This window comes from Trachurus trachurus, assembly GCF_905171665.1.
Source record: "Trachurus trachurus genome assembly, chromosome: 3".
Classification (NCBI taxonomy): Eukaryota; Metazoa; Chordata; class Actinopteri; order Carangiformes; family Carangidae; genus Trachurus; species Trachurus trachurus.
The window spans coordinates 21,754,293-21,780,880 of NC_139893.1; the positions used below are offsets into that span (position 1 = coordinate 21,754,293).

General features: G+C 41.9%; 1 protein-coding gene across 3 annotated transcripts in view; it reads right to left on the reverse strand.

Annotated features, from left to right (window-relative positions):
- Nucleotides 1-320: 320 nt before the first annotated feature.
- The window catches only part of LOC311002016 (AT-rich interactive domain-containing protein 3B), a 48,412-nt gene continuing 22,144 nt past the window's right edge, over nucleotides 321-26,588 (reverse strand). For all 3 annotated transcript variants that reach the window (XM_083993211.1, XM_083993209.1, XM_083993210.1), the window contains exons 3-9: nucleotides 23,534-23,608; nucleotides 22,966-23,038; nucleotides 4,631-4,814; nucleotides 2,893-3,152; nucleotides 1,308-1,634; nucleotides 910-1,002; nucleotides 321-807 (exon numbers count right to left, since the gene is read on the reverse strand). In XM_083993211.1, coding sequence (XP_083849337.1) covers nucleotides 614-807; nucleotides 910-1,002; nucleotides 1,308-1,634; nucleotides 2,893-3,152; nucleotides 4,631-4,814; nucleotides 22,966-23,038; nucleotides 23,534-23,608 — 1,206 coding nt within the window. In that variant the 3' untranslated portion in view covers nucleotides 321-613. The remainder of the gene's footprint in view (nucleotides 808-909; nucleotides 1,003-1,307; nucleotides 1,635-2,892; nucleotides 3,153-4,630; nucleotides 4,815-22,965; nucleotides 23,039-23,533; nucleotides 23,609-26,588) is intronic.

Sequence of the window (26,588 nt, forward strand, 5' to 3'; positions counted from 1 at the left end):
AATATACTACAGCTCCTGAGGTAAAGACACCACTGCAGGTTACTTGATTTGAGGTATGTAAAAAGAGAAAAAACTAAAAACACAAAAAAAATCATTCTAAAACACAAAATCAAAAAAGACAACAAAATGGCAACAAACAAACAAAAGTCCTAAGATAAAACTTTTCAAGTTCAGTTGTGACTACACCTGTCAGTGGGTTTGGCTGAGCTGATTGTGTTTAGCATGTACATTAGAATTAACGTGTGTGTGTGTGTGTGTGTGTGTGTGTGTGTGTGTGTGTGTGTGTGTGTGTGTGTGTGTGTGTGTGTGTGTGTGTAAAATGTATGTCTATATATGCATGATTTTGTGTCATGTAGTGAGTGTGTGTGTGAGTGAGTGAGTGAGTGTGTGTGTGTTGAATAAAATGCATAGCTGTGCGTTTGGGCACGTGATGTCATATAATATTCTCAGGCTCTGTGTTCATGATTGGACAGCCAAGAGGTTGACAGGGTTGATGAGGTATTTGTTGTGCAACAGTTTGTTATTCTTATCGGTTTCTCATTGTATTGTATATTCATGCGGGGTCTCCCGGTGGAAGAGAGGCCTGGGGAGCACGTACAAAGGGCAGCTTGAGTTAGGGAGACCCGCTGGGGGCCGGCTCGGCCGAGCCTGGACCCTTTGAGGAGGAGGAGGACGAGGGGCTGAGGGTCTGAGCCAGGGGTGCAGAGAAGCCAAAGCTAGTGCTGGTTCCAGCGGAGGAAGCTGAGGCAGCGGCGGCCGACACAGCGGGCCCCGGGGCCGCACCAGACTTGTGGGCAAACAGGGTTCCTGTGGGAAAGCAGGAGACATCGTGACAAAAACATCAACACTTTTAGAGCTTTTATCATTTCAGTGCTGAAACTTGTGTTTTTCGACCGACTCCGTACATACCTGAGTAGATTGTGCCATTAACCTCCACAGAGACAGTGATGCTGGCATTTCCATTGGTTGAAATGCTCAGAGACATGTCCTGCTGCTTCTCATCTGCAGTCACAGAAATTACACTTGATTATATTTTTGTGTATTTTACATTACAGATTCAAAGACTCTATATTATCCCATTCAAATGAGCTCTTCCAGAGAGTGTGAGATACTCTTCTGACAAACTGAGATGAACTCTCTGTAACATGTTTTACAGGATAATCAGTTTTCTGGAAAAATGTATCGCAGTTGCGTCATTATTTACTTATTTGAATGTTTGTTTGAGCAGAACATTGTCAAGACAAGATGGGTTCATAATGACGGTCAGGTTTGTTTTAGAGTAGCTTGACAGCCTTGGCAGCACTGACCTCTGGTGGTGATGGCGGGAGCTCCCAGGCGCAGGTTCATAGGCATTTGTGAAGCCATCGCCAGCAGGTTGTGCTGGAAAGCCTGCTGCATCAGGCGCTGCTGCTCCTCTGCCAAGCGGGCCATCTTTCTCTCTGGTCCTTCTCCACCAGTCTCCAGCTTTTCTCTCAGCTGCTCCAGCGTGGCAGCTCTCGCCAAACCAGCCACCTGCTGCTGACCCAGAGCCAAGGCCATGGAGGGCCTTGCTGCCATGATGGAGGGGGTCAGGTCATCTGGAAGAGAGAGATGGAGGGATCCTTTCGTGAATTGGAATGGGTCAATTAGTCCACCTGCATAGAGTAAAAATACCATTACTGGAACAATTATGTACATGCATGTGCTGTGTTATTTTACACAGGCATGGCACAGGGAATTTCATTGTACTTTGTACAATAACAACAAAAGCCTATAGGCAATTTTGATCATGTGCAATTGTCATCCTCATGTCTGTTTTTCATTTCATCAAAAACATTTTAGTCAGCTTTCAATATTTTAGTAGACTGTTGCCAAATCTCTGCTTTTTCAGCAGTTGGTTCCATTTTGACTTCAACTAACCCCTGGCTGTGTCACTGTTCCCTGCATCTATTAAATACAGTCTATTCTTCACTCAGCTGACAGCTCCACTCTCCCTACAGGATCACATTAAGTGAATGTAAGGTGTAATACAGCACTTTACATGAGTACAAATGTGGATATTTTCAGGGTCCAGGGCAAAGTCACATTCCAGCCAAGTCAAAGTGACATCAGATAAGACAGCAGTGTAATGACAGTTATCAACAGGATCCCACTGATGTGGACTAAAAGGCTTCAAAGTTCATAAAATGTTCCCCCTGGCGTGGGAACCATGTTATTAATCAGTAGTAAAGGTGATGGCTCTCCTCAGCCTGGGGCAAGATTGGTACACACACACCTGGACGAACGACACCCCCATGTAGGCATGCATGCTCATTAAGTCATATAAAAACACCAAAAATACATGCACACAGTGACAGTAAGTCATAGCGCAGGGATGAAAAGCGGGGCATTGCGAGAATGTAATGCACAAAATCTAACAACACGATCTCATACCAACATTCCTGCAGAACACGGCGTCATACAAATCACCTTACATGTCACACACATGTCAAAACAGGAGTAAAACACTGTATGTAAATCAGTATTTGGTCAACTGTCATGGCTGATGTCTGCTGACTTACAAATGTAGTAATACTGACACTATACTTATATACAAGTACTGTGGTAACATCATGTGCCTGGATGCTGCTCTTCTGAATTGCGACAGAGGGCAGTATTTATCTGTGTATCCTCAGCACATGGGGTGACTGGGACACTCCAGTCTACACCAATCACTATAAGAGGTCACAGTGTTTTAAGTAAACATTTACCCAGTTTAATATAACCGTCATCAATCCAGAGTCTAAGTCTATACGCTACCTGTTTGTTTGCCTGTTTAAGGGCTTATCATGAACTAATTTTCCACACTCTTATTTATGAATAAACACACATCACCACATGCTACCATGCACCTCTGTGTTTTTACATGCCTACCTTTCTTCAGAGAGGGTCCCGGTGAAGCCTGCAGGCCATTGAGGGCCGCCGAGGTCCCGGCCCCCAGAGCCGAGAGGTGCATTTTGGGGGGTGAGAGGATGTGGGGGGCTGTGCTGGGAGAAGGGGAGAAACGGAAGAGACTGCTGCTGTAGCTCGGACGACGGCCCTCGCGTCGGTTACTGTCGATAGCAGCCTGTAGCTCGCCCGGGGAGCTGAGGCCTTTCCTCTCGCACTCGTATGGGTACAGGTATTTCATGTACCTGAAGAGCAGAGCACACATACAGAAGGTAAATACATCAGATCCCCACACGGACACATCCACATGGTTGCTGTTAGCATCATCATTAAAACTTATCAGTAACACTTTATAATAAGAACACACTATTACGCATTCGTTAAGCATTAAATACTGAATTCTTCATTTATAACACATGAATACTCATTAGTATGTGTTTCTACACACAGTTAAAAATGTTTTACTCATCATTGATAAGCACTAAATGTATTTAGAAACTACTAATGAATATTTATGTGTTATAAATGAAGAATTCAGTATGTATTAATGCTTAACTAATGCTCAATAGTGTGTATTTATTATAAAGTGTTACCAACTTATCAGCTTGTGATGACTACAATAAACAATTACAGAAGAAGAGAGTAATAGTGAAGTTTGGTAAGCAGCTACAGTGAATTTTAACATTTTAGTTTCAGTAGTAGTCGGTGTTCAATTTGCAAAATCACCTGGAGAGACTTTTTTTTTTTTCTTTAAACCTGTTTTTCTCTGACAGAAATGTAGATGTATTGATTGTACCTAATCCCCTATGCTTGTTGAACAGACTAGGTCTCTACAAACATCAGGTTATTCCAGAAAGCTCTGTCTTGAGATTTAACAAGGTATCTGGTATGAAAATTGTGGGGGGGAAAATGCTTTGCGTGTTGACATCACAGCAGCTATACAAGTATGCACAGTCACACCTCTGGTATGTTTTCCATCCCATCAGGACATACGGTGAAATGAACATCCAGTATAATACACGCTGGGCTGCATAATGGTGGAACAGTAACACCAAGGATCAATAAGAAGCTAAGAGCAGCAGCGTCCATTAGATAGAGCTTGTGAAACAACGCTACAACAACAGCCCACCGACATTAAAAATACATAAAGGTTCATTAGGGCACGCTGCTAGTGGACGGAATAGAGAGGTGTTACTCTACTGAAGGATTTCCATCAAGAGAGCAGGCGGGGTTTTAGTCAAGGCTCGGCATATAAACTGTCAGTCAAACCCCACCTTAGTCATTGTGAACTCTGACCCAAATCACATCAATAAATCTATGGGGATCAATGGGCTCTATGTGTGATGTAATGGATGGAGGGATTGAATGGGAACAGGAAAGGTGGCCTGGTGGAGGAAACAAACTGGCATGTGTATAAACACACAAGCACGCATAATATTGACATCTGTGCTCATACCAACACACACATACACACAAATCCACACGCTCCAATGCCACACACACATATTTGTGGCATAAGGGAGCTTGTTTGTTGCCAGATGAGAAGTCACACACTTCAGAGTCTTTATTTAGTTCCGGTGATTCAAATTACAGGTTATATAAGATTAACGTTAGACTGACTGGGTAGCTGCGTGTAAAGTCAATTTACTGTATAGCTACTACAGCCAATGAAATGAATTCTGTTGACTGTTTTGTGACACAGTCACAGACTACAAAGACTTACTGTGTGCGCAGGGTGAAAGCTGCACTGGTGATAGAGGTAGGCAGGTTGAGTCCCTTTGTGATTTCTCTCCAGATCTTCTTGTTGATAACCTCAACCAGGCCTCCCTTCTCCGTCACCAGCTTGTAGAGCATGTACAGATCCAGGACCTGCTTCGCCATGATGGGTATACGATTGACTGGGGTTCCTATGCAGGAGAGGAGGGGGGAAAAAATCATAAAAACGATCAATACAGTACAAATCAAAGGTCTGAAGTGGAGCAGCTTAGCGAGCGGATGCTTTATGGTGGATGATTTTATTTCAAGATGCATTTGTGCATGCATTTTTTAACATGGTCAGTCTCAACGGGAAAGGGAACCATAATGCTGACAATTTCTCTCGTGTGCATCCCTGGAGACGCAAATAGGAACCCAACACAGAAAACGCATTTAAAAGCTGATACAGTGAAAATAACAACATGAGATGAACTGTACATTATGCATTAATCCATCCACCAATCAATGCTGAAACACAAAGGCTTATATTGTAGCCCCCAGATAGTGATCTAAGTGTTGTCAGGGTGATGGTAGGACTAGGGTGGCAGGCCTGTTGCCTGCATGCCTGTTAAATTTGGCTTGAAAACATATTAGCCCAGTTAAGGCAATCTGGCTTGACCTGGAAAAGGGGATTCGCAAACAACACAAAGCAAAGCGGCTCTAGACTTTTGATACAGATGCATTAATCTTGTCAACAGCTTATCTGCAGCGAAGCCTGCCAGGAGCGTGTGGGGAGGAGGCGGGGGGAGGACGGCGAGCAGGAAAGGAGGAGGAGGAGGGAGGGGAGGGGGGTGGGGGTGGTGGTTCGGCATATGCAACAGAATCAAAAAGTGCAATGTGCAACAGTGTAAGCATGGAGTGGGAGGAGGGGACTGGGGATTGTGACGACCTGCTAATCCATGGGCAATGGTGGGTGGGGGGCTCCTGGATAGGCCAGTATAATGAAGCTCATTTAAAGGATTGCACCGGGTAAATCCACACCCCTCTGCTGTTAGTGCTGCCGGCCGGCCGGGCCCAGCACAGGGGAGTCATACAGATTGGCCCTCACAGTTAATGCCAACCAATCCTCCAACCCTTCCACAGGCTGCTCTTAACCTGGAACTGGACTCATTAATGACTCTGTAAAATAGCTGTGTGATCAGGCCATGAAGATTAGCCCTGATTCATTTTCTTAAATTAGCAACATGTCTTTAAGCCAAAGGGTGAACACATGGACCTGCATAAGAGGGGAGGTCAGGAAGGTGTGGCATTTGGTGCACTACTTAATAGAGAATATATATATATACACATATAGGTGTATGTGTGTGTGTGTTGGGGCCGAGAAGGACTGAAGACACCTGTTGCAAGGATCTTTACATTGAAAATACAGAACAGCAACGTACTATAGCAATGATACAGAAACAGAAAACACAATGAAATGTGTTAACCACTTTATTGGGCATATGTGTGAAACCAAATTCAATCTAATACGGGTGGCGGTGGCACCAGTGAAACTGTTTAAGACGTAAATGCCACTTTAAAATCAAAAGTTCAAACCTCAAAAGAGACTTATTGTTACGCCTCCCCTCTGTCAAATAAACATAACCACATAATCACAACACCACAGTATGTGGTTAATATTGTTCAGCTTGCTAAAGCTGCAGACAGCACAGTTCTCAGAAACCAGCCATCTTAGCACCAGAGCCAATTAACTCTTAGCAAAACAAGCTGGCCGTTGCCAAGTTGGCAGCTTCTCTAACCGATCATTTGGATTAGCCATGCACAGAGCGAGGTGAGGAACAGCATTATAGTATGTAATGTCTCTGACAAAGGTCAGGCCTGTGTTATTATTTAATTATCTAATAAGCTCAATGAGCTACAATCATAGTGAACTATTACCCTTTAATTTTAACAGCAAGTGTTTGATTTACAGATGAGAACATATACCTGCATTTATACACATTTTCAAAATCAGTTGGTCTTCTTTTCCTCTCTTGCTCAATTATTTGCCTTTGTATCATTAAATATAATGTTTGTTTTTTATCATTGTGCACATGAATTCAAAAAAAAAAAAAAAAAACAGGTCAACCATATTGGCTGAGACTGAAACGAACACTGTACTATGATGTGGATAAACTCTAGGTAGATGTCCGACCTTCCTCCTACATCTCTGGGCAGCAGCCGCATTTCCAGAACACGCGGTGCAGCAGAGCACCAGGAATGCTTCGCTGCCAGTGCCTCGTCAGTTATTTAATGCAGCGTTGGACATCAATCCTGCATCAAACAATTAGTACAACTAGAGGGGTCAGAGATCAGCCAGGGGTTATTGATGTGTGAATTAAACTGCAGGTCAGCAGGAAGCCATGTTTTCATACTGGCCCGGCCATGAACAAAGAGAGCACAACAAATGAGACACAACAGCACTGGCCCCATAGTGACAGGCCAGCAGATAGTTAGGCTTTAATTCATGCCTACGCTTTTATTCACCTCTTTATCAGCATCTGCTGTCAAATCAACATCAGATTGAACAGATTTACAACAAGGAGCTATTTTCAACTCATAAAATTACAAATTTCAGACAGGAGAGCAAAGAGAGAGGAGAATGTGTGTGTTTGAGAGGAAACCAAATAGTTTTCTATATATCTTAAGTGGACCAAAGGTGGTTTGGAAACCAAAAACAGCATTAATTAGTCAACACGTGACATCAGCTGGGTTTCAAATTTCAGCATGGCTCCAGCACATATGAAACTGCTATGAAAGCTCTGGAAAACCTCTTTGACAATGCTGTAATTGACCAAAAATCACATTACCAACACTTGGGCAGTTACTAGACCAGAGAGTTTTCTAATTTAAGAGAATCAACGTGCCGCCTGCCTTTGGTGTCCAACATCTGCTCTTTTTTCAAACCCTGGAGACATTTAGCTCTAACAGGCTTAATTAGACCAGTCCACACAACATGATCATAGCAGCACTCCTCCGCCCCACAGTTTTATGCGCTCTACTCTGCTGTTATCATATTTCTGCTTACATTTCTTTGGAGGGACAACATGATCGTCAGTGATATGAGACCTCTTCGTGGCATTCGGCCATGCAGGACTCAAGTAGGCAACTATTGGGTATTTCATTTCTCTGTAAAGCCGTGATTTGTCCACTTGGCTGCTCTGAGCCAATCTGTAATTGGCTGCAGGCTTCACCTCCCATCATCCTTTGCCCCGGACTGATTTTCCCCCAGGGACAAGGCCATCAGGAGCCTAGTGATTAATGGCACCAGGGGTCAGAGGTCGCTCTGGTGGGAAGTGCCGTGGCTGAGGGCCCCTGAACCACTCCCTAAGTCCTTCCTCCAACTTCCACTGTGAACACAAGAGCCACACGGCTAGCCTTCAAACGGCTAGACTTCAAATGATAAGGGATATAGATACAGAGTCTGACAGAGGAGAAAAAGGGCAATGAGTGTGACTGAGAGAGACAGATCAAAAAAACTGAACGACAGACTTATTCAAGGTTTGACAAATACACGTCTTCTGAAGGTTAATACATTTGGAGAGAGTTTGATATTAGATATTATCTGTCAATGATTGCTCATATTTATAATTGATAAGTTTCATGACGGACATGATTCCCAAAATAAAAAATAATCTACAGAATCTAAACTAGAAACATAAATCTCTTCACTGACACGCAGGAGAAAAATAATAAGACACATGCATGAGAATTCAATTATTAAGTAACATATGTAATCAACAAAAAAGCCTCTTATTCATCATTTGACAGGCAGGAGACATTTATTGGACATTATACTAATCACTAAGGCTTCCCATTTACCAACTTACATTACAGTCCAATCTTTCTAAATCTAAATGTGAGGACAAAAAGGGAAGGAGAAAAAAAAACGGGGGAACAAGGTCATTTTATCTGACCCCTGACCTATTTTTAGCAGGAAACAGCTGTTCGCATTAAAGGGTCTCTATAATAAATCAATTGGGTGCCCCTGACGCCAGTAGTGGTAAATTAAATATCGCTGAATTCACATGATGGGCATTTTTTAAATAATTAAGTGAAAGAGTGACAGCCTTCCAGCGGACAACACACAGGAAATGAATTCTTCACCGGATGAGCAATGGCTGGTGTGAGGTTTCAACTACCGTCTACAGTGAAGGGAGACACGAAGAAGAGGAGGGAGAGAGGGGGAACGCCACATCATCTCATTGTCTTTGGTTGCTTTAATTGCTTTAATTATTCAATTGGATTATTCTGTTGTTTTCAAATCACATTAGTGACAAGAAAAAAAAGGGAGGGGAAAAGAAAAGAGAGAGATAAGCAGAGATGAAAAAAAAATGAAGAGATACTTTTTGCTGCCTCTAGAAGGGAAGGAAGGATGGAAAAAAAGGTAGGGGGAGGTGTAGTAGCCAGCCAGCTGGAGAAAGACTGGATTACTGCTGTAAGGAAGGTGTCAGCCAACACAAACAGCCCCTGGCCTCATGGCAGTGTCTGAGTCCTTTCAGCGCACCCACCGCCCAGCCGCCCCCCACCCCCACCACATCTACACATCAGATCAGGACTATATCTCCCTCTCTGCACTTCAACCGTTCCCTCAGTTCAACTGAAGTATTATTACTGGAACAACCATTAGAAAGAAACTCTAACCCCAGAGTAGCATTAGATTCATCCGCTCAACAACACCCTCTACTTTAGCACCTGTCTAGAAGATTATTCATTTGATGGCATAAACTGCACCACTATATGTTGCTGCTGGTATTTGATCTATCTAAATGTTTTAATTTCTACTTAACTTGTTTTATCGTGTAAAAAATACTTATGATCTTCTATTCTCTCAAAAACATTCCACTTCTTTTAGAAAATTAGATAAATGTTATGTTTGCTCACATATACACTCACATATTTCATATCTGCCACCCTGCATTTATAATTTGAAAGAAAAATAGCTTAATTTATCACCACAGAACAGCCCAAACCCTTCATTAACACAGGACAGAGAGACACTGACAGGAGAGACGAGTGTCTGGGCTCCACATGCTGGAAGTTTACTTTATGTCGGGCAGCCCCTGGCTGTTTAGTTTATATGTTCGTACGTCGGGGCACCATATTGTCAGGACCTTGCTGTATGCTGGGGCATGTTTGTTTTATTTTTAATGCATGGCCAGGGACATAAAAGGTAAAAAAGCCTTGAGTGTATGGAATTTGCTATCTTTAGTCCAGGCAGAGCCACCACTCGCCTGACAGACCAATTCATATCAAGTGTTAAGATATGTACCCTCCTCGTAAGGGAAGTTAAATGTAACGTTACACTATAGATACATTGCTATTCCAAGCATGAGGCTAAAGGCACAGCTGGTGGGCACACAGATAGGAAGGCAGGAACAGTCATCTAATAAAGTAATATTGTCGGTCAATATGCTTTGTAGCGTTGGCTGTGTAGGTTTCATTCCTGTCATGTCAATAAAGTGCAATTAATGTGAATTGACAAGGGAGAAAGGAAGAGAGACAGACAAAGGGAGAGAGGCAAGACAGGAAAGCCATAGAGTTAGCTTCTACCAACTATGCTTCACTGTGCTATTAGCAAAGAAAACAGAGTGTTTTGCTTGGCCTGTGAGTTGAAATGCAAAAACAAAGGCATACTACAAAAAACTTAAATCTTGCTCCAGTAAAGCCACATCATATATAGACACAATGACAGTGTGCTCCATTTTCAAGTCATGGCATGGCAGTGTATGACTATACCAACAGTAGTTCAATAAAGGGATAATCTGTGCAAAGAAACATGAAAGGAACTGTCAACATGTCTGATCAGGTCATAAACACTGTGTGTTTTCACATGAGCACACTTGATCTATCCACTATTGGTTAGATGAAGAATAAATCTTTGAAAAGAGAAACAGCTTGGAGCACCACTGTCATAAAAAAAAGACTTGATAAAAGTCATTTCAGACACATTTCAGATTCAGCTTGTTATTCTAGGATGATCGAATACCACCTGATCCTTCTCTCTTGTCTCTTCCTCCTTCCGTCTCAATAAAAAGAACAAATACAAAGGGAGAAAAAGGTAAACATTCAATGATGGAGAAGGCACTTGAACCTATATTTACTCAGTGAACATTGAGAGAAGCTTCTTAGTAAGAATTATTACAGTGAACAGGCATCCAGTATATTTAAAGAGCTGTCTTCTGTTCACCGTCAACAGCTTTAGCCTGTGGTGTAAAATATTGCAAAACTGGCGAGAATCCAAACAACAGCCAAAAGCTGTAAATCTCCATTTGTGCTGCTCACAAGCTGCAAAAGCCACATGAATAATGACACTAATGGAGCTTTAATTGGACAATTGTGACACTGTCAGGTGCTGTTTTGCGATAAATCTCTGCAATGACAAGCCCAACTCATTTTTATATGATCTCTAAATTAGTACTGTCAGCAGTAACCCTGCTAAAACATCTCAGAAATGAAGTAGAGTGACAAACAGTAAAGAAGGACAGAAAGAAAAAGAGAGAGAAACATGACTCCTTCTCCATGGGTCATGAAGATGGGTCACCTGGTGAAATAGAGGGGGAGGGGGATTGAAAAGGTTGGATGGCGCGAAAAGTGAGATGGCCTCTCCAACTGTAACCCAAGTCCCCTCGATCCCCAGAGACCCAGCAGATCAACTGACTAGACCCCAGTCAACACCGGTTGATACGGAGCTAACAGCGAGAGAGATGGATGGATGGATGGATGGATGGATGGATGGATGGATGGATGGAGACATTTTTCAGTCCATTATCACGTATCTCAGTTATTTTTCCTCACAGCTAGCCCAGAAGAAAAGATTTTCTCATATTCAATTCAGAAAATTTTGGCAATACAAATGAAGAGGTGCTGTGATTTTGTGATGAAAATCCACAGAGAGTTGATGGATTTAATAAAAGTATTGGATGGACATCTAATGTTTTGAAAGGATCTAAAAAGATTTCCACATTACCAGATGAAATATACTTCCCTCCCTATAGAAAGTGTTTGATCCATTAGGTTTAGGCCATTTCTTCTTGTCATATACATTAGTTACCAGGACACCCAGCAGCTGTATTTGTAGCTAACTAAACAGTAGTTCAAAATGTTTGTCTTTCATAAACATCTAGTTGATCGAGGTGTGCAGGTGGCTCATGAACTTGCTACCTACTGAGAAAAATGAATGAGACAATTAAGTCAATTTCATTGTACTGACCCGCTGTAAGGGATTGATTTGAAATGCTTGACCAGAGTTATTCTTCTACCTTCATATCTTCAACAGCTACTGACGTCTGCTGCATTATTCTTATGAGCTTGGAATTTAAAGTGAAAACATTTTCCCCATTCTCACAATACCTGATTTAACCTTACTCACTCTGATGGTTGCAAACACAAAACATTGCATAACACCTTTTCCTAAACAATGTGTAAAGTTGGTCATCAAAAAGGCTGGATAGGAACTTTGTAATAAATGAATCCATTTGTTAAACACATCTTCTATATATACTGGCTTCAAAGATCCAAGCTGGAAATCTAATTGCACTGAAAACATAAATATTTTGGCAAAATGCTATTTTTTACATGATACAAGGACAGCAGATGACGCTAGAATGGGAAGTGGCTGTTGAAGCGGGTGGAGTAAAATCTTTGTTTACATACGCTGCACTTATGAACACTGATGACAGATGCCTGTATTGTGAGTTACAGTCAGTCAGGAGAAAGGTCAATAAAAGCTGTTTTCTATCCACAAGTTGAACTCCAGCATGAAGACACTATGGTATACAGTCAACAAGATTTAAGACTTTAACACAAGTATTTGTGTGCAGGTTAGTTGTTGTTGCAGATATTAAACACTAAATGTTAAACCCCCAACAGGGAAAGGTGTCGTAGTAGAGCATATCCTGTCAATGTCAATTCGCAACCAAAACAATGTTGCAGTGTGGTCAGATATAATGGACTCTAAACTTACATCTGTCTGGAAAATCAAGCGAGAGAAAAGTAACACAACAGTTTGCCCTTGTAAACATCTATCTCTGATCTTTGCAGAAATGTCAAGAATGTATATGTCACAGAAACCTGACAATGGCATGTTGTGCTCATAATAGGGGGAGGGGCTTTGGCATAAACTGCAGATGCTTGTGATTAAGCTACAGGGGTTGGGCAGCATTTTCCATACATGGAACCAATGATTATTTTCTTTATCGATTAATCTGTCGATTATTTAAACGATTAATTGATTATTTGTTTGGTCAATAAAATGTAAAAAAAAAAATTGAAAAATGTCAATCAGTGTTTCTCAAACCACAAGATGACGTCCTCAATGTCTTGTTTTGTCCACAAACCAAAGAGATACTCAGTTTATTGTCATAAAGGAAGAAAGAAACCAGAAATATTAATATTTAAGAAGCTGGAGTCAGAGAATTTGGACTTTTTTTCTTTAAAAACTACTCAAACCGATTATTCGGATATCAAAATAATTGACGATTAATTTAATAGGCCTAATTGATTATTGTTCGATTAATAGATTCATTGTTGCAGCTCTATACATGGGCTCTACTTGAGCTACCCACCCAGGTAAATAAAATCACCTGGTTTCAACTAAAATATTAAATTACATATTATTTCACTTTTTAAGTTGACCAATATTGAACCTGACCAGTGGGGACATGAGGCGTCTCTGTACTACACAGCCACGTAGCTACTGTGGCACATAACAACAGCTTGCATGTGAGTTTAGAGGACATCTGTAAATTGTAGCTACTAGCTATACAACTCAAGTAGCTTGAAACATGGCTAAAACAAATGTGAAACGGAGTTAAGACTAACATTCAAAATGAGTAAATGGAAAAAACAGTTAAAGCCAATGTGAATAAAATGTAGAAGAATGAAATTATTCAGATTCTACATTAGAAATTACATAACCTTTTACACCACGAGAATGAGAGTGTCTGTGGCCAAACACTGGTGGCAGATTACTGATCACAGTGTGTATTGCTGGTTTAAAGTGTCAGTAGGTGACAGTGATGTCTTCAGTGGCAGGTGCAACGTTGAGGGGGCTTCTGTCCCTTCTAGCAAACCTTATAACACAACTAACTGCTTCAATCAATGGACACCCAGATTGACAGATAAAGCCATCAGCCGACAAGCCCCATTTGGGGCCCAGCACCACTGATCAATACGGGAGACATCAGCTGCTATAAGCTGTGGAGAAAGAAGGATATGTTGAAACTGGGGAGGGGATTGTGGGGGGGTTGGCCACTCATCTTGTAAATTTTAACTCCCATCAATGCTAATTAGTTTTGGCATTTGGAATCCATGACAGTGGGTCACACTTTACCTTTCAAGGATTTAGCTGATGCGCTTTATGCAAAGTGAGTTAAAATCAGGTCAGCAGCAGAACATGCTTTAATTCCTATAAAACAATAGATACTTTTTTTTTTTTTTTAAGAAAAAAAAAAGACGACATAATAGAGAATGAAAAGTCAATGTTTAGGTCTGGCTGCAGAGGATGAACATCCATCTTTACACATTCATATATCATCACTTGTCCATTATCTTCATCTAATTGTATCCCACACAACGAGTCGCATCAACGAAAATGCCAGTGGCAAAGTGGCAATAGTGTCTGTGTGTTTCACGTCCATTTCTTCCCACAAATCAAGTGTCTTGTTTTCCATTAGGCCCCTTTGCACTCAGGTCTCTGTTGCTGTGTGGCTTATGCAACACTGCTGCAGAGCGGTACTGGAAGTGAGCTCAGGGCTATTGTACTGGTGTAGGGCTCCTCTGGGGGCTGTAATGTATTTCATACCATCCATCACAGGGGTGTGGGGGCCAGGAAACATTGCTTTAAGAGCACACACAGGACACAGATGGAGAAGCAAGACACGCAGATAGGCAGAGATAGCAGACGTTTGGGAAATTTGTTGATCACAGGAGAGCTTCATGTGGGAGCAGCTGAACAAAGTCCCCACAAGAAAGAAATATTATATGAAGAAACAGGAATGTTTACATTACATTACTTTTAAATCTATTTAAAAAATAATAATTTTGGAAGAAATTATGAAAAAATCCTAAATCTTAACCCTAACAACAAATTTTCCCACCAGAGCAATGGATTTTATCCAAATGGTGCGTCCAGTAAACCTTTGTATAGCTCCTAATTCGTATTCATTAAGGAACTACTTCATGTGTGTTTCTTTAAATCTTAGCCCTGTAAGTAAGAACTATTTTTCCTCAGTGCTAAATATATTTCTGTCTCACTTTTGCTTTCACAATATGCCTTTTAAAAATTGCTCTTTGACCATGGCATTGTTTGTTTGCTGCTGGAGTTTCAGACGCATTTCATTAAATTTGCCATTATATGTGAGGACCTGTTTACAATACAGTTCGTTTTAACTACCAAGTCCCTTCACTACTTTTGTTGCAAGTTTTTCCACTTGGTGTCAATACGTCATTTCGTCTTGGACCATGCACATATCCCCCCAAAAATGGATGAGTATCTAATAGCCCCATTCATTTTGCACAGTATTTGCAAATGTATTCAGTTGAAGACTAAACAAGATGCATGGATGAACTGAGCAGCCAGTGTTATTTTTACCCTGACCGATGACCTCGCTGGGAAGCATGAATCTGCTTGAGGCCTGCACTTGTCGTTGTCCCTGCTCAGTTACTTATGAGCATGGTGATTAAGAATCTCCCAGCTCTGGAGCTTAGAGACTCAAATCCCTATACAGTATGGTCGTAATTAAAGATGGACAGCAGCACAGTGGCAATCCAGCACTGTGCAAAAAGTCTGGCTAAATGACAGAGGAAATAACAAGGAAGCAGCGTGGATTGGGGGTTGGGATGACGAAACAGAGAAAGGAAGAGACACAAAGAGTAGTATTGGTTGGTAAGAAACAAACAAAAACTAAAACTAAAAAAAGTCACAAGATTTTAATCTGAAGTCCCATAACACGCCCACACACATAAACATCAGGAAAACTACTATTTCCTTTTGTTTTGAAGGAAGAGCAGAGCATAACCATCGTAGATGTGCTCGCTCTCCAAGGCTGGGCTATAATTTGCCAGCCAATGGGTGGAGTTTACCGAAGGCAAAGATAATCTCAGCCCTCAAACGTATCAACACAGTAACCATAAGATCTTTGATCATGAATGCAAGGGAGGATGTGTCCAATAAGATCTGTTGGAGTTTGCCTTGGGGCAATGATTAGAAAGCAGTGGTTGGAATCTCTGTATCATTTGGGTTCCCACCCTTTCCTGAGAGTAGGGGCCCTTTGCTACCACTTCTCGTCTCCTTATATGTTTGTCTGATTATCCGTCTGTCTGCTTGGTGAGCTTGGTCAGCTTCAGCCCACTGACACTGTGATTTCAAAGGGAAATGAAAGAGAGTGGCCTTAACCTCCCCTCAGTCACCCAGGCACCCTGTCTGCCCTTGTCTCCTACTGTGGTTTCCATTTCTGCCCTCTTCATCCTTCATCCCCTCTTTTTGCCCTTTTCACACATGCAGACGCGGAACCGTCACTCCCTTGTCTGCTGTCCGTCAGCGGTGCACTATCAAAAAGGTTGGCCCCCACTTATTTGGAGACCATTAATCATTCTGTGTAGGACAGGAGGCCCCTTAATCCAGCCCCTCCTCCCCCTGGCCTCACCAAGCAGGCCACAGCACGGCCCTCCGCCCCTATCCCCCATGGTGTTATCAAGTTTCAGTGGTTGTAACTGTAGCACAATAAACAGAGGGGGAAGGAGAATGGGGTGGGGGCAAAGGAGGAGGAAAGGGATGGAGACAGAAATAAAGAAAGACAATGGTGGGCAAAATGTAATTCCCCAACTACATTTTATGCTACACATCCTTTGTATAACAGGGTTGTCCTGTCTTTATTCCATCTTGAAAGTTACATCCACAAAGAGTCACACTATAAAAACTGGTTGAAATGTGTTTATCACCCAATTACAGACCAAAAAACTTTTATATTTGTTGTGCAAAGTGACAGGTCAAGAGATTGACCCCAAATGAAAATGATTTCACTCACACAATCCCAACACTAATCTAAAAATGGACAAATGTTGCTCAACGCTCAGTGTTTCTGTTGTTAAACGAACCAGGTGCTGCCACTTTCCAGAAGTTGTGGGGTGTTAACTAAAAGGAAAATGAGGCCATATCAAAGAGCCAGAGAATGTTCCTATTGTGGTGTGGTGTTTGTACAGAGGGCCTGCCTGTTACGAGGGCCAGTGTGAGGCTGACCGGGGGAGTAATATAATGCATACATGGATCCCCCAGAGCCCATTCATGGTGTAATTGGTGTGGACAGAGCTCTCGGTCTCAGGGTTACAGTTAGGGAACTTCCTCCAATGTCCTGCTGGGAGGCCACTCTACCACACCACCAATACAGAGGAAAATATCCAGCTCAACATGGATGATGCCAAGCTGGATATTTTCATATATGGCACACTCTGACGGATATATTCTAATTTAATACTTGATTATTGACTGTAGCCTCTGCAAACATTGCTGGCAGCTTTATTGAAGCTTCACAGGGCAGAGCGTCTCATAGTATAGGTTCGACTCTGGAGGAAAAGAAAAATAAGATATCTTCAACAAAACCATTACCGTCTCCCCTCCTTCACTCCTTCCACAAGTCCTATCAGTCCCACTACAACTTAATGACACAGACAAGCCCAGCTTACCCACTTAATAACTATTAACAGACCTAAACCTAGTACGCAAGGATTTCCCCCCTAAAATAACTCTAAAGCAGCGATAGCACACCATGTGGTCCCTCTTAAGCTGAATCTACACTTCCCATTAAGAGTGTCACACAGGGCTGGATCTAGCCTCCGCTGACTGCGACGTGTGAGGCTCTCTGACCGGAGCGCGAGGAGCTAAAACACTTGTCCTTACACCCCTACTCCCTCCCTCCCTCCCTCCCTTCCCTGACTGATGATTTCACTGAACAGGAGTCTCTCTCTCTCTGCCTCTGTCCATCACAGCCTGTGGCCATTAATCATCTCAAGTGGACAGCGCTGACAGGCAGTTGGCTGCATCACTCTTATTTTCTTCCTCTTTCGTTTTTTTTTGTCTTTATTGCACACCCGTAGCTCCCCCCAATCTCACCTCCTGCCTCCCCCCCACCTCCTATTCCAAATGAGAAAGTGGCTGGGTGTCAAACCAAAACAAACAATCACCCATCTGCTTAATCGAAATCTGTGAAGGGGTTAATGGCGTCGAGCCGGCATCAAAGCTTTTCTGTGTCTCCGTGTGGGGGTGAAACAGCAAAAGCTGTAATTGATGTGATAAACAGTGAAGTCGGTGTAACTCATAAAGGCTAATATTCCTCACCCACATGCTTCCAACATACGCAGGCCTAGTGCATTTACATGATATTTACATGTCAGGCTATTAGCCAATTTTATCCAGTGTAAAATGGCAGAGGGATTGTTAAGCTGAATAAGGCTGTGCTTTTACAAGCAACAAACAGTACAGAGGTCGATGGTGAAAGCAAAAGGGGCCCAACAATTGATCTAAAAAAAATCTGTTATCCTCCAAACATCTTGACAGGAGTAGCCAGCAAAGATATAAGAGCCAAGAAGGGAAAGGTAGGAGAGTGGGCTTGTGTGTCTGTGTGTGTGTGAGTCTTCTGCCATTTCTGTGATTCAGAGCCCATCAATGGGCCCCTTACGCACAGCAAGGATTTAGGACAGCTGCTAAAATTCCTCAGCCATTAACACACACACACACACACACACACACACACACACACACACACACACACACACACACACACACACACACACACACACACACACACACACACACACACACACACACACACACACACACACACACACACACACACACACACACACACACACACACACACAGTGTTTTGAAGCACAGAGGCAGGAAATGGGAATCCCTCGTAAGTTTTCCTTCCGTTGTTGCCTTCCTCTCAAGGCATGGAGGCCCCCCGATGAGGTGGGAAAAGCACTTCACCATTTGTCTCTCTCCAGTCACAGATTCCACGGGATTTCATTTAACCTGACAATCTGCTTCACACCACGAGGCACCGTTTCAAAATATTCAGTCTGAAGGCTAAAAATGAGGAAGATGACATTTGTTAGCTTTTATATTGTAGCTACTGCCCAGGTAAAGCACATATTTTACGGTCCTCCAGCCAAACAACCTTTCCTATGTTGCCTCGCAGCACATGGCTCTGGTCTGCCTGGGGCTTCTGTCATCAGATGTCTGTAACTCCTTCACTTTCCTGACATAATAGATCATGACAGGTTTTATCTTGGAAATGCCACTACAGTGCCAGGTATGACTCTGGTCTCCCCTGGTACAATAAAGTTGCTTTGGACAGACCATCAAGGATGGCCACCTGTCCTCATTTCAAACTGTCCTGTTCAGGTAGTTTGTTGTTGACTTTATTTACTTGACTCTATACACAGTTTCTGGGCCCACACATAAAGCTGGACATACTCTGAACTCACAATGAGATTCTTTTCACACAGTTTGCCAATCAAGTGTTTGCTCTCAGAGGATTTTCCCTCTCAGTGAGCTTTGGTGTATTATGTTTAATATTCTTCCAACTTGAATCTGCTACCAAATAAATGTATGACTAACAGAGGCACATCATTAACCGGCGCACAGCTGTATTTCACCCAGATGTACTGTCAAGCCAGTATGATGCAGAGCAACAACAGTGCTCCTCTGTATTGGACATAGTGACTCCTTTTACAGCAATCTCCCCTGTCAAATCCTCATCCTGGATTAATAAATCAATCTTGCTCCACAAGGGCCAGTCTTCTCCAACAATAATCCTCTCAAATGTTCTGCAGACAAAGTCGTTCTGTGAATCATAGGCCTGTATCTGAGCTGCTACTTGTGTTGAAACTGCTGAAAAAAGTTGTGCCATGTATCTAAAAGTGAAATACACAGCGTGACCAGCAGCTTTCAATCAGGCTTTTGTAAAACGCATTAAACAGAAACAGTTCTTCTTTAAGTACCTACCAGAGATGATTATTCATGTTTTTATTTCTTCTTGTTTGGATTATTTTAGTCCATTTACATCTAAATTCTCTCAACCATCTGGACTTTGTCTACACTCATGTCTTAATTAAGTTAATTAAGCAGTTGAAAATGTTTATTCACATAGGCTTTTGGTTACCTTGCCTGTAAAGCTATGTCATTTTATCATTTTATCCTTTTTATTCACAATAAAACAATAAACAATAAACAATTCACCTATTTTCTTGTCTGCTTTGAATTCTTGTACTCCTTAGTTGATGCAAGGTACTCGTAGCTGTACAATACATTACGTAGATAACCTTTACTTAGTTACCTATTGCCCTTTCTTAGGTTTCCTGCTTAATAAAGATATGAAATTAAAAGGGCTTCGAAGATGCCATTTAATCTAAAAAGAGTGCAATGTTCATGTCTTCACATTTATACAGTGAGTGAAATGGAGGGGGGAGTAAACGCACAGTAATTAGAGGTTACCATCAAGAGGAGCTTTGCGAAGCTTCTTCTTCATCTATATGTTTGGCACTAAAAGCAAAAATGGAATCCTGCCAAGCAATTTGTTCCCTGTGATTAGGACTACAGGTCGAGAGAGCGCACGGGTCGGACAAGTGCCTCTTTTCTTACAGAAGGAGTGAAGAACTCACCCTTGAGTAGCTGAAATTATATCCTTCCCACCTGTACAATGGTAGCATCAGGTCTCTAATGTCAATAGCTACAACACTGCCGCACATTTGAAGCACCAAGGCTGTTTAATTTTCACCGTACCAGTTAGAAGAACTGTATTTTTCTGGTGCCCTTTGATTTCCCCTCGTTGAAAGAAAAAAAAAACACTCAAATAAAAATCAACAACCATGACTTGTTCTATTTCCCACCGTATTATTTTCAATTGCATCAAACTTGTCTATTATAGATGAGCGTTGTCATAGCAGTTACAACTGTTGTCAAGCACTGACCCTTGCACTCTCTTTCACCACTGGTCACTTGTACTGATGATGACACAGGAACTTGATCCATGCAAGCTAATTCCAGTTGCACTCATTGTAAGTCAGCCTGGAAATTTAATTCGGCTCCCACAATTAATCCTAACGTTCAAATGCCTTTTTTTTTTTTTTTGCTGTCACTTGCTTTTAAATTGAAACAATTTTACAAACTTCTTTTTTTTTGAATATCAATGACGTAATTCATTTCACATTACTGTTGTTTAACATGTAAGTTAAATAAATGCATCCTTGTTAATAATATTCAATTAAAAATCAACCTATTTGTGCTGCCTGAACTACATGCAAATTTAGTGAAAGTAACACGACACAAAGCACTGTAATCAGCCAGTTATCTCCTGTCAGGTGGCATTTTAGTCAGCTTGATGGATTTCTCCGTCTGACCAGCGCGAGGAAGGGGTCAGCCAACCACTCCCAGCGTCTGCCACTGGACAGAGATGCTAACAGGGCCCTGACAGATCCCGTCCCTCCCTCTCTCTCTCTCTCTGACTCGGCTTAATTCATCACCCGCCAAACAAGAAAGACCTCCGGGCGCTGAGATCAGATCAGACACTCCATGCGTACGAGTACCTACACATGCATGTCAATGCACATGGTCCCATCTACACAAACGTGTGCACTGCGCCATCATCATCCGTCACAGTCTGACAAAACAAACTACGCATCGCATACACATTCACATACATACTAGATCACCCATCATAGCCTGTGACAAAACATAATGAAGTATGAACCACACACACAGACCACCACCACCCATCACAGCCTGCCAAAATGTAATGTAAAGTATGCGCCATTGTAATAACATTGTGATTCACCTTGGGAGGTATTGCTCAAGTCATGTAACTTACTTGGCAACAGATTTGTCTGATAAAAGCCTAAGTGCATTAGCTGCCCTACTCAGAGGGGTCTTGCAGGCAGTGTCAAAGCTGCACGCGGTCAGCTGAGCTTCCCCAGCTGTTGTCCAACTACAGTAAATAAGTTAGGTCACTGCGAGATCCTCTTGAGTCTGATACTGCAGAACCTCAGGATCAACAGGGGAAGATCTCACCTGCTGACCTCTTAAGGCCTTTACCCTGGCGAGGGGAATTAGTAAAGGATTTCTGAGCCAGTGAGAGTGACAGTATGTTTTTTAAGTTGATCAGTAACATTGTGAATGGCAGCCATGGATCGAGCCGAGATATTTTTGAAACACAAAGAAATTTGTACTTTTATCACTGCTCAGTTTGAATGGGTTCAAACAATTGTAGGACAAAATAAACAGTTTGTGCTGTGGGCCGAACACCAATCAGTCTATAGTGAAATTCCAGATGCCCTGTAAAAAACAGCACCACCCCCCCAACACTGAGACAGGAAATGACTCTTAAGAAATTGAAGTCCTTTGGTACTTGCTTTTTCCACATAGGCAGAGGGTGAGAAATGAACCTCAACCGATGTTGTGTCTGTGACTATAAGTTCACACTGCAATTTATAATGCAACTGTTCCCCTGTTGGATTGATGATGCCCTGCATGCTTTGTGAGCTACTAAAGCAAACAGTATATATTGAATTGTCAACAGGCTTTAAAGTCTCATTGTTGAGACTTGTTTATGCTGAACAGCTGGATCTGACGTAAGCAACATGAAATCAGGTGGAATGATCATCATAGTGGCTGCTTAGTATGATATAAGTAAGTAAATTCCTTTATTGTCCCGAAACGGGCAAGTGTTTTGCAGCAACTGCTTCAACATTTAAAATACATGACAGGCAACAAGGAGATGGAAAGACAAAGGGACAAGGAACACAGCACTACAACAATGATGGCAGGTAAAAAGCAACAAGCCACTATAAAAATCCAGAAGAAATAGATAAAACAACAATCGATCAAAATCTAAAAATACCTGGACATAACCATAATAAATAAATAAGTGCAAAACAAAGTGACTGCGTGACTACCTCCTTTTCCCCGCATTTAGGAGGGTGATAGCTGTGGGGGTGAATGAGTATTTGTATCTGTTGGTTCTGACTGGGGGGAAACTAAAGCGGGTGCCAGAGGGGAGGAGCTGAAAGTGTTGATGAAGGGGGTGAGAATGATCAGACAGGATCAAATTTGCCTTCTTCACCACCTGCCTGTTGTAAAGGACAGAGAGATTGCTCTGCTGCGCACCAATAACTTTGCTGCCTATGTTCACAATTCTATTTAAGGCATTCTTGTGGGTGACATTCAGACCTCCAAACCAACATATACAAGAAAATATCAGAACTGACTCAATATAGGACTTGTAAAAAAAATATGAAAATACTGTTTACTGAGAGCACTCTTACCTCTTTTTTGCATGAAGGTGAAGAGATCATCCAAAAACTCCTTCCTTTTGGGGTCACTGTCCAGCTCATACAACTGAAAGAGAAAAACAGAAGCTTGTTAGTTCCATGATGAACTCTCTGACCCATACTGTCTGGGAGTAAAATCGTCATTGGAAGTGGAGCTTTGTGGAAGTTCGACCTAGTGAATTGTGCAATTTCTGGTGCAGCTTCCCTTTATTCTATCACTTCCGTCGTTCCTTAAACATTGTCATAGTTCACAATTCAAGAGCCGAGCGAAGTAAAAACATTTCTAATGTTACTTTGTTCCACATTCTCTACATCTCACATATCTCCACATTTCACAGATGCACAGGAACAGTTTGTTTTGTTGTCTGTGCAATGTTCTTTGAATAGAAATACTGACGAGCTCACTGCAGCGTGCAACTTCTAACAGAAGAGGCAACATGAAGCAACGCATACGTCAGTCTTTGTCAGTGCTAGGTCTTTGAAGCTGGCTTGGAGTTTCAGGGCAATGAGGATATATTTAGATGACTGAAGCATCCTATGATCACATTTTCCAAGTGCTCACCTTAGCAAAGTCTCTGGAGGCCTCTCCTCTCCCTCTGCTGCTGTCAGCCTCATCTGCCCAGCTTGCACTCCCATTCTAAAACAGACAAGAGACACAACACAGATAAAGTTGGTAAACAAACAGAAAGAGGTTACAAACACACAACTGGATTCAGTATTTAGTGGCCCTTATCTCACGACCTTCAAGTGTTTTAAAAGTAATACAGTTTTGACATTTCACTTTTATTTGAACATGACAGTAGAGACAGTTGCAGAAAACATGGAAAGAGAAAAAAGAGAGGGCAAGACAAGCTAGAATTGATCTGTGGACGCTGCCTGGTGCCACAACAAATGTAGTTGAAAATTTACAAATCTTACGAGTGGATTTTGACCCCTACATGTTTTTTTTTCCTAAAACGCCTTAATCTAATTTTCCTCTGTAAAGAAACCATCAGGTTGACACTGATTGTAGGTCAGGAAGTTCATGTTTAGTTAAAAAAAAAAAACCTGTCTTAACTCTCAACTCTATGCAAGTCACCACAACAGCCAACACTCTGCAACACAAACACATGAAAACTAATATATACCCAAACTTCAAGAATGCATTTTTTCCAGGGGTTGGAGGAGTAACCTCTGGAGTTATTGTGCCCCTGAGCTCCTGTGTCCCCCTCCCCCTTCGTCCTCAAACATCTCCATTTGACCTAAACCATCTGCATCTGGGCCTGCCCTGCCCCCACCCATCTCTTCGGACCCAGCTGGATACAAGGGCCCCCCATCCTTCAATCTTAACGCAGCTGTGATGGGTGGCCAAGTTCACGGAGTGTAGCTGGCTGTCAGGAGGGGCCAGGGGAGGGTGGGCTGGTCAGTAGCCCAAGTGCACACACACACACACACACACACACACACACACACACTTGAGCAAAAGGCTGATCATTGCTGTGTGTATGTTTGTGAGTGCACAGAGCGGGGCAATGGCCCCACAAGACGGGAAGGAAGGAAAATAGGGGCAGAAAGGGGTGCACGGTATGTGCCGACCAGGAATGTCTCCTAAAGACAAAACCTATAAAAGCATCAGGAATCAAAACAAGATCCGTTCGGCGGGGACGTTAATGGCTGCAGCCTGGGGTCTAGTTACAACCAGGAGCCCATTGGTCAGTGGCAATTACATGGCCTGAAACGAGAGCCAGGAGGGCAAAGGTTGTCAAGGCCCTTGAGAGCAAGTCATTTTCACCCTCTCGCTCTCTGTACGTGTAACACTTGTTGTAATGGGAAACTTTGTTTTTCTTTGATGTGTTGTGTAACATTTCTTATAATCAATTCTGTTCTTATTAAACAAACTGCATGTACAAATAGCCTAATGCTTAACGTCATATGATTAATCTTCAAACACACTTTGTACTCAAGATGGAATTTGAACTGTCTGGATAAATATGTGTATAAAAGAACCGATCCTATCATCAGTGGGTGTCCAGACTCTGAGACCCCCGTGGTTGAAGGAGACTGCACCCTATGCCGGATAGCGAGACTTGGTCTCTTACTCTGTTTGATAATAAACTGACTAACGCTGGTTGTTCATTCTAATTTGATATTTTATTCTGTAATAAATTATTTAAATCTCGGTAGACTTATTGTTGTCTTTCCTTCCTCACCATAGAACAAACTTTTGCCTCAACACTTGTCAACATTCATACTCCCTAAACAAATACTCATCAACCATCAACTTGCCAACCCCAGTGCAAATGGCACATTCATTCTAACGTACGTAAGTTTGGAACAGCTCATGTCCCTTTTCATACACTCAGAAATAAGTTTCTCCAAAATACTACTGTCATCTGGGTTGAAAGTATCTAGTATATTTACAACATTGATCAATTCTTCTACAATGAAAAGTTTCAAGTATCAAGAAAACAATGGGTTAAGTCAAATTCTCTAGAAAAGTGAGTTATATACTTTTTCAAAAAACTAAAATGATTTGATCACCATCTCCTCATCTGATATTGCCTGTTGAAAATTAATCTACACAGTTCATTCCTTATCAAAAATACATTCTGCTGTCAACCTGTAGTATCTGTAGCATATTACAGAGATTACAACAGAACCATTATGTGAAAGTAAATATACAGTATGGTACATTTGGAGGCCTTACAGACCTTTGCACACAATTTGACCACCTCTGTTAACGTTTAACCATTATAAATGATTATAGGAGAAGATAATTCAGATTGCAGCCATGTATAACCTCACATGCTTGTTCTCACATGAAAAAAACTTAACATTCGGCACATTTTATAAGTGCTGGATGTTCCCTTTTCAGTGGCCAGAGGTCAATGCTGTAATATTACTGACAGTAAGCAAACAAGGAGCCATAGAGGTTCATGGGAAACACAAATCATTCCTCTTCTTAGCAAGGTTGATATGATTTGATAATTGTCCAAAAGTTTTCAATAACAGATCTAGATATGTAAATTTCTCTGTGAGAATAAAACCTTCAAATTAAACCTCAGATACATTTTACTTAATTACTATCTTTAGTATTACTATAGGCAAGGCAAGGCAATTTTATTTGTATAGCCCGTTTTTACAAACAGTTTGTCTCAAAGGGCTTTACATGGCATCGTAACAACATCCTCTGTCCTTAGACCCTCACATCGACTGAGGAGAAACTCCATGGAAAACCCTTTTAACAGGGAAAAATCGGAGAAACCTCAAGGTGAGCAACAGAGGAGGGATCCCTCACCCAGGACGGGCAGACGTGCAATAGATGTTGTTACAGACAGGAAAACAGTTTACACTATAGTATACTATCTGTGTCTATGTCCAAATTCTGAACTAGATGTGGGGAAAATATTAATTCAAACATTCATTCATAAGATGTGAGACCGGACTGGATGTACGTAATATTGGCTTAACAGGTAACCAGTATGCATTTTAACCTGACAGTATAAAACCAGCCCTGTCTCAGTAATTTGTGCAAACATGTACACACACACACACACACACACACACACACACACACACACACACACACACACACACACACACACACACACACACACACACACACACACACACACCAT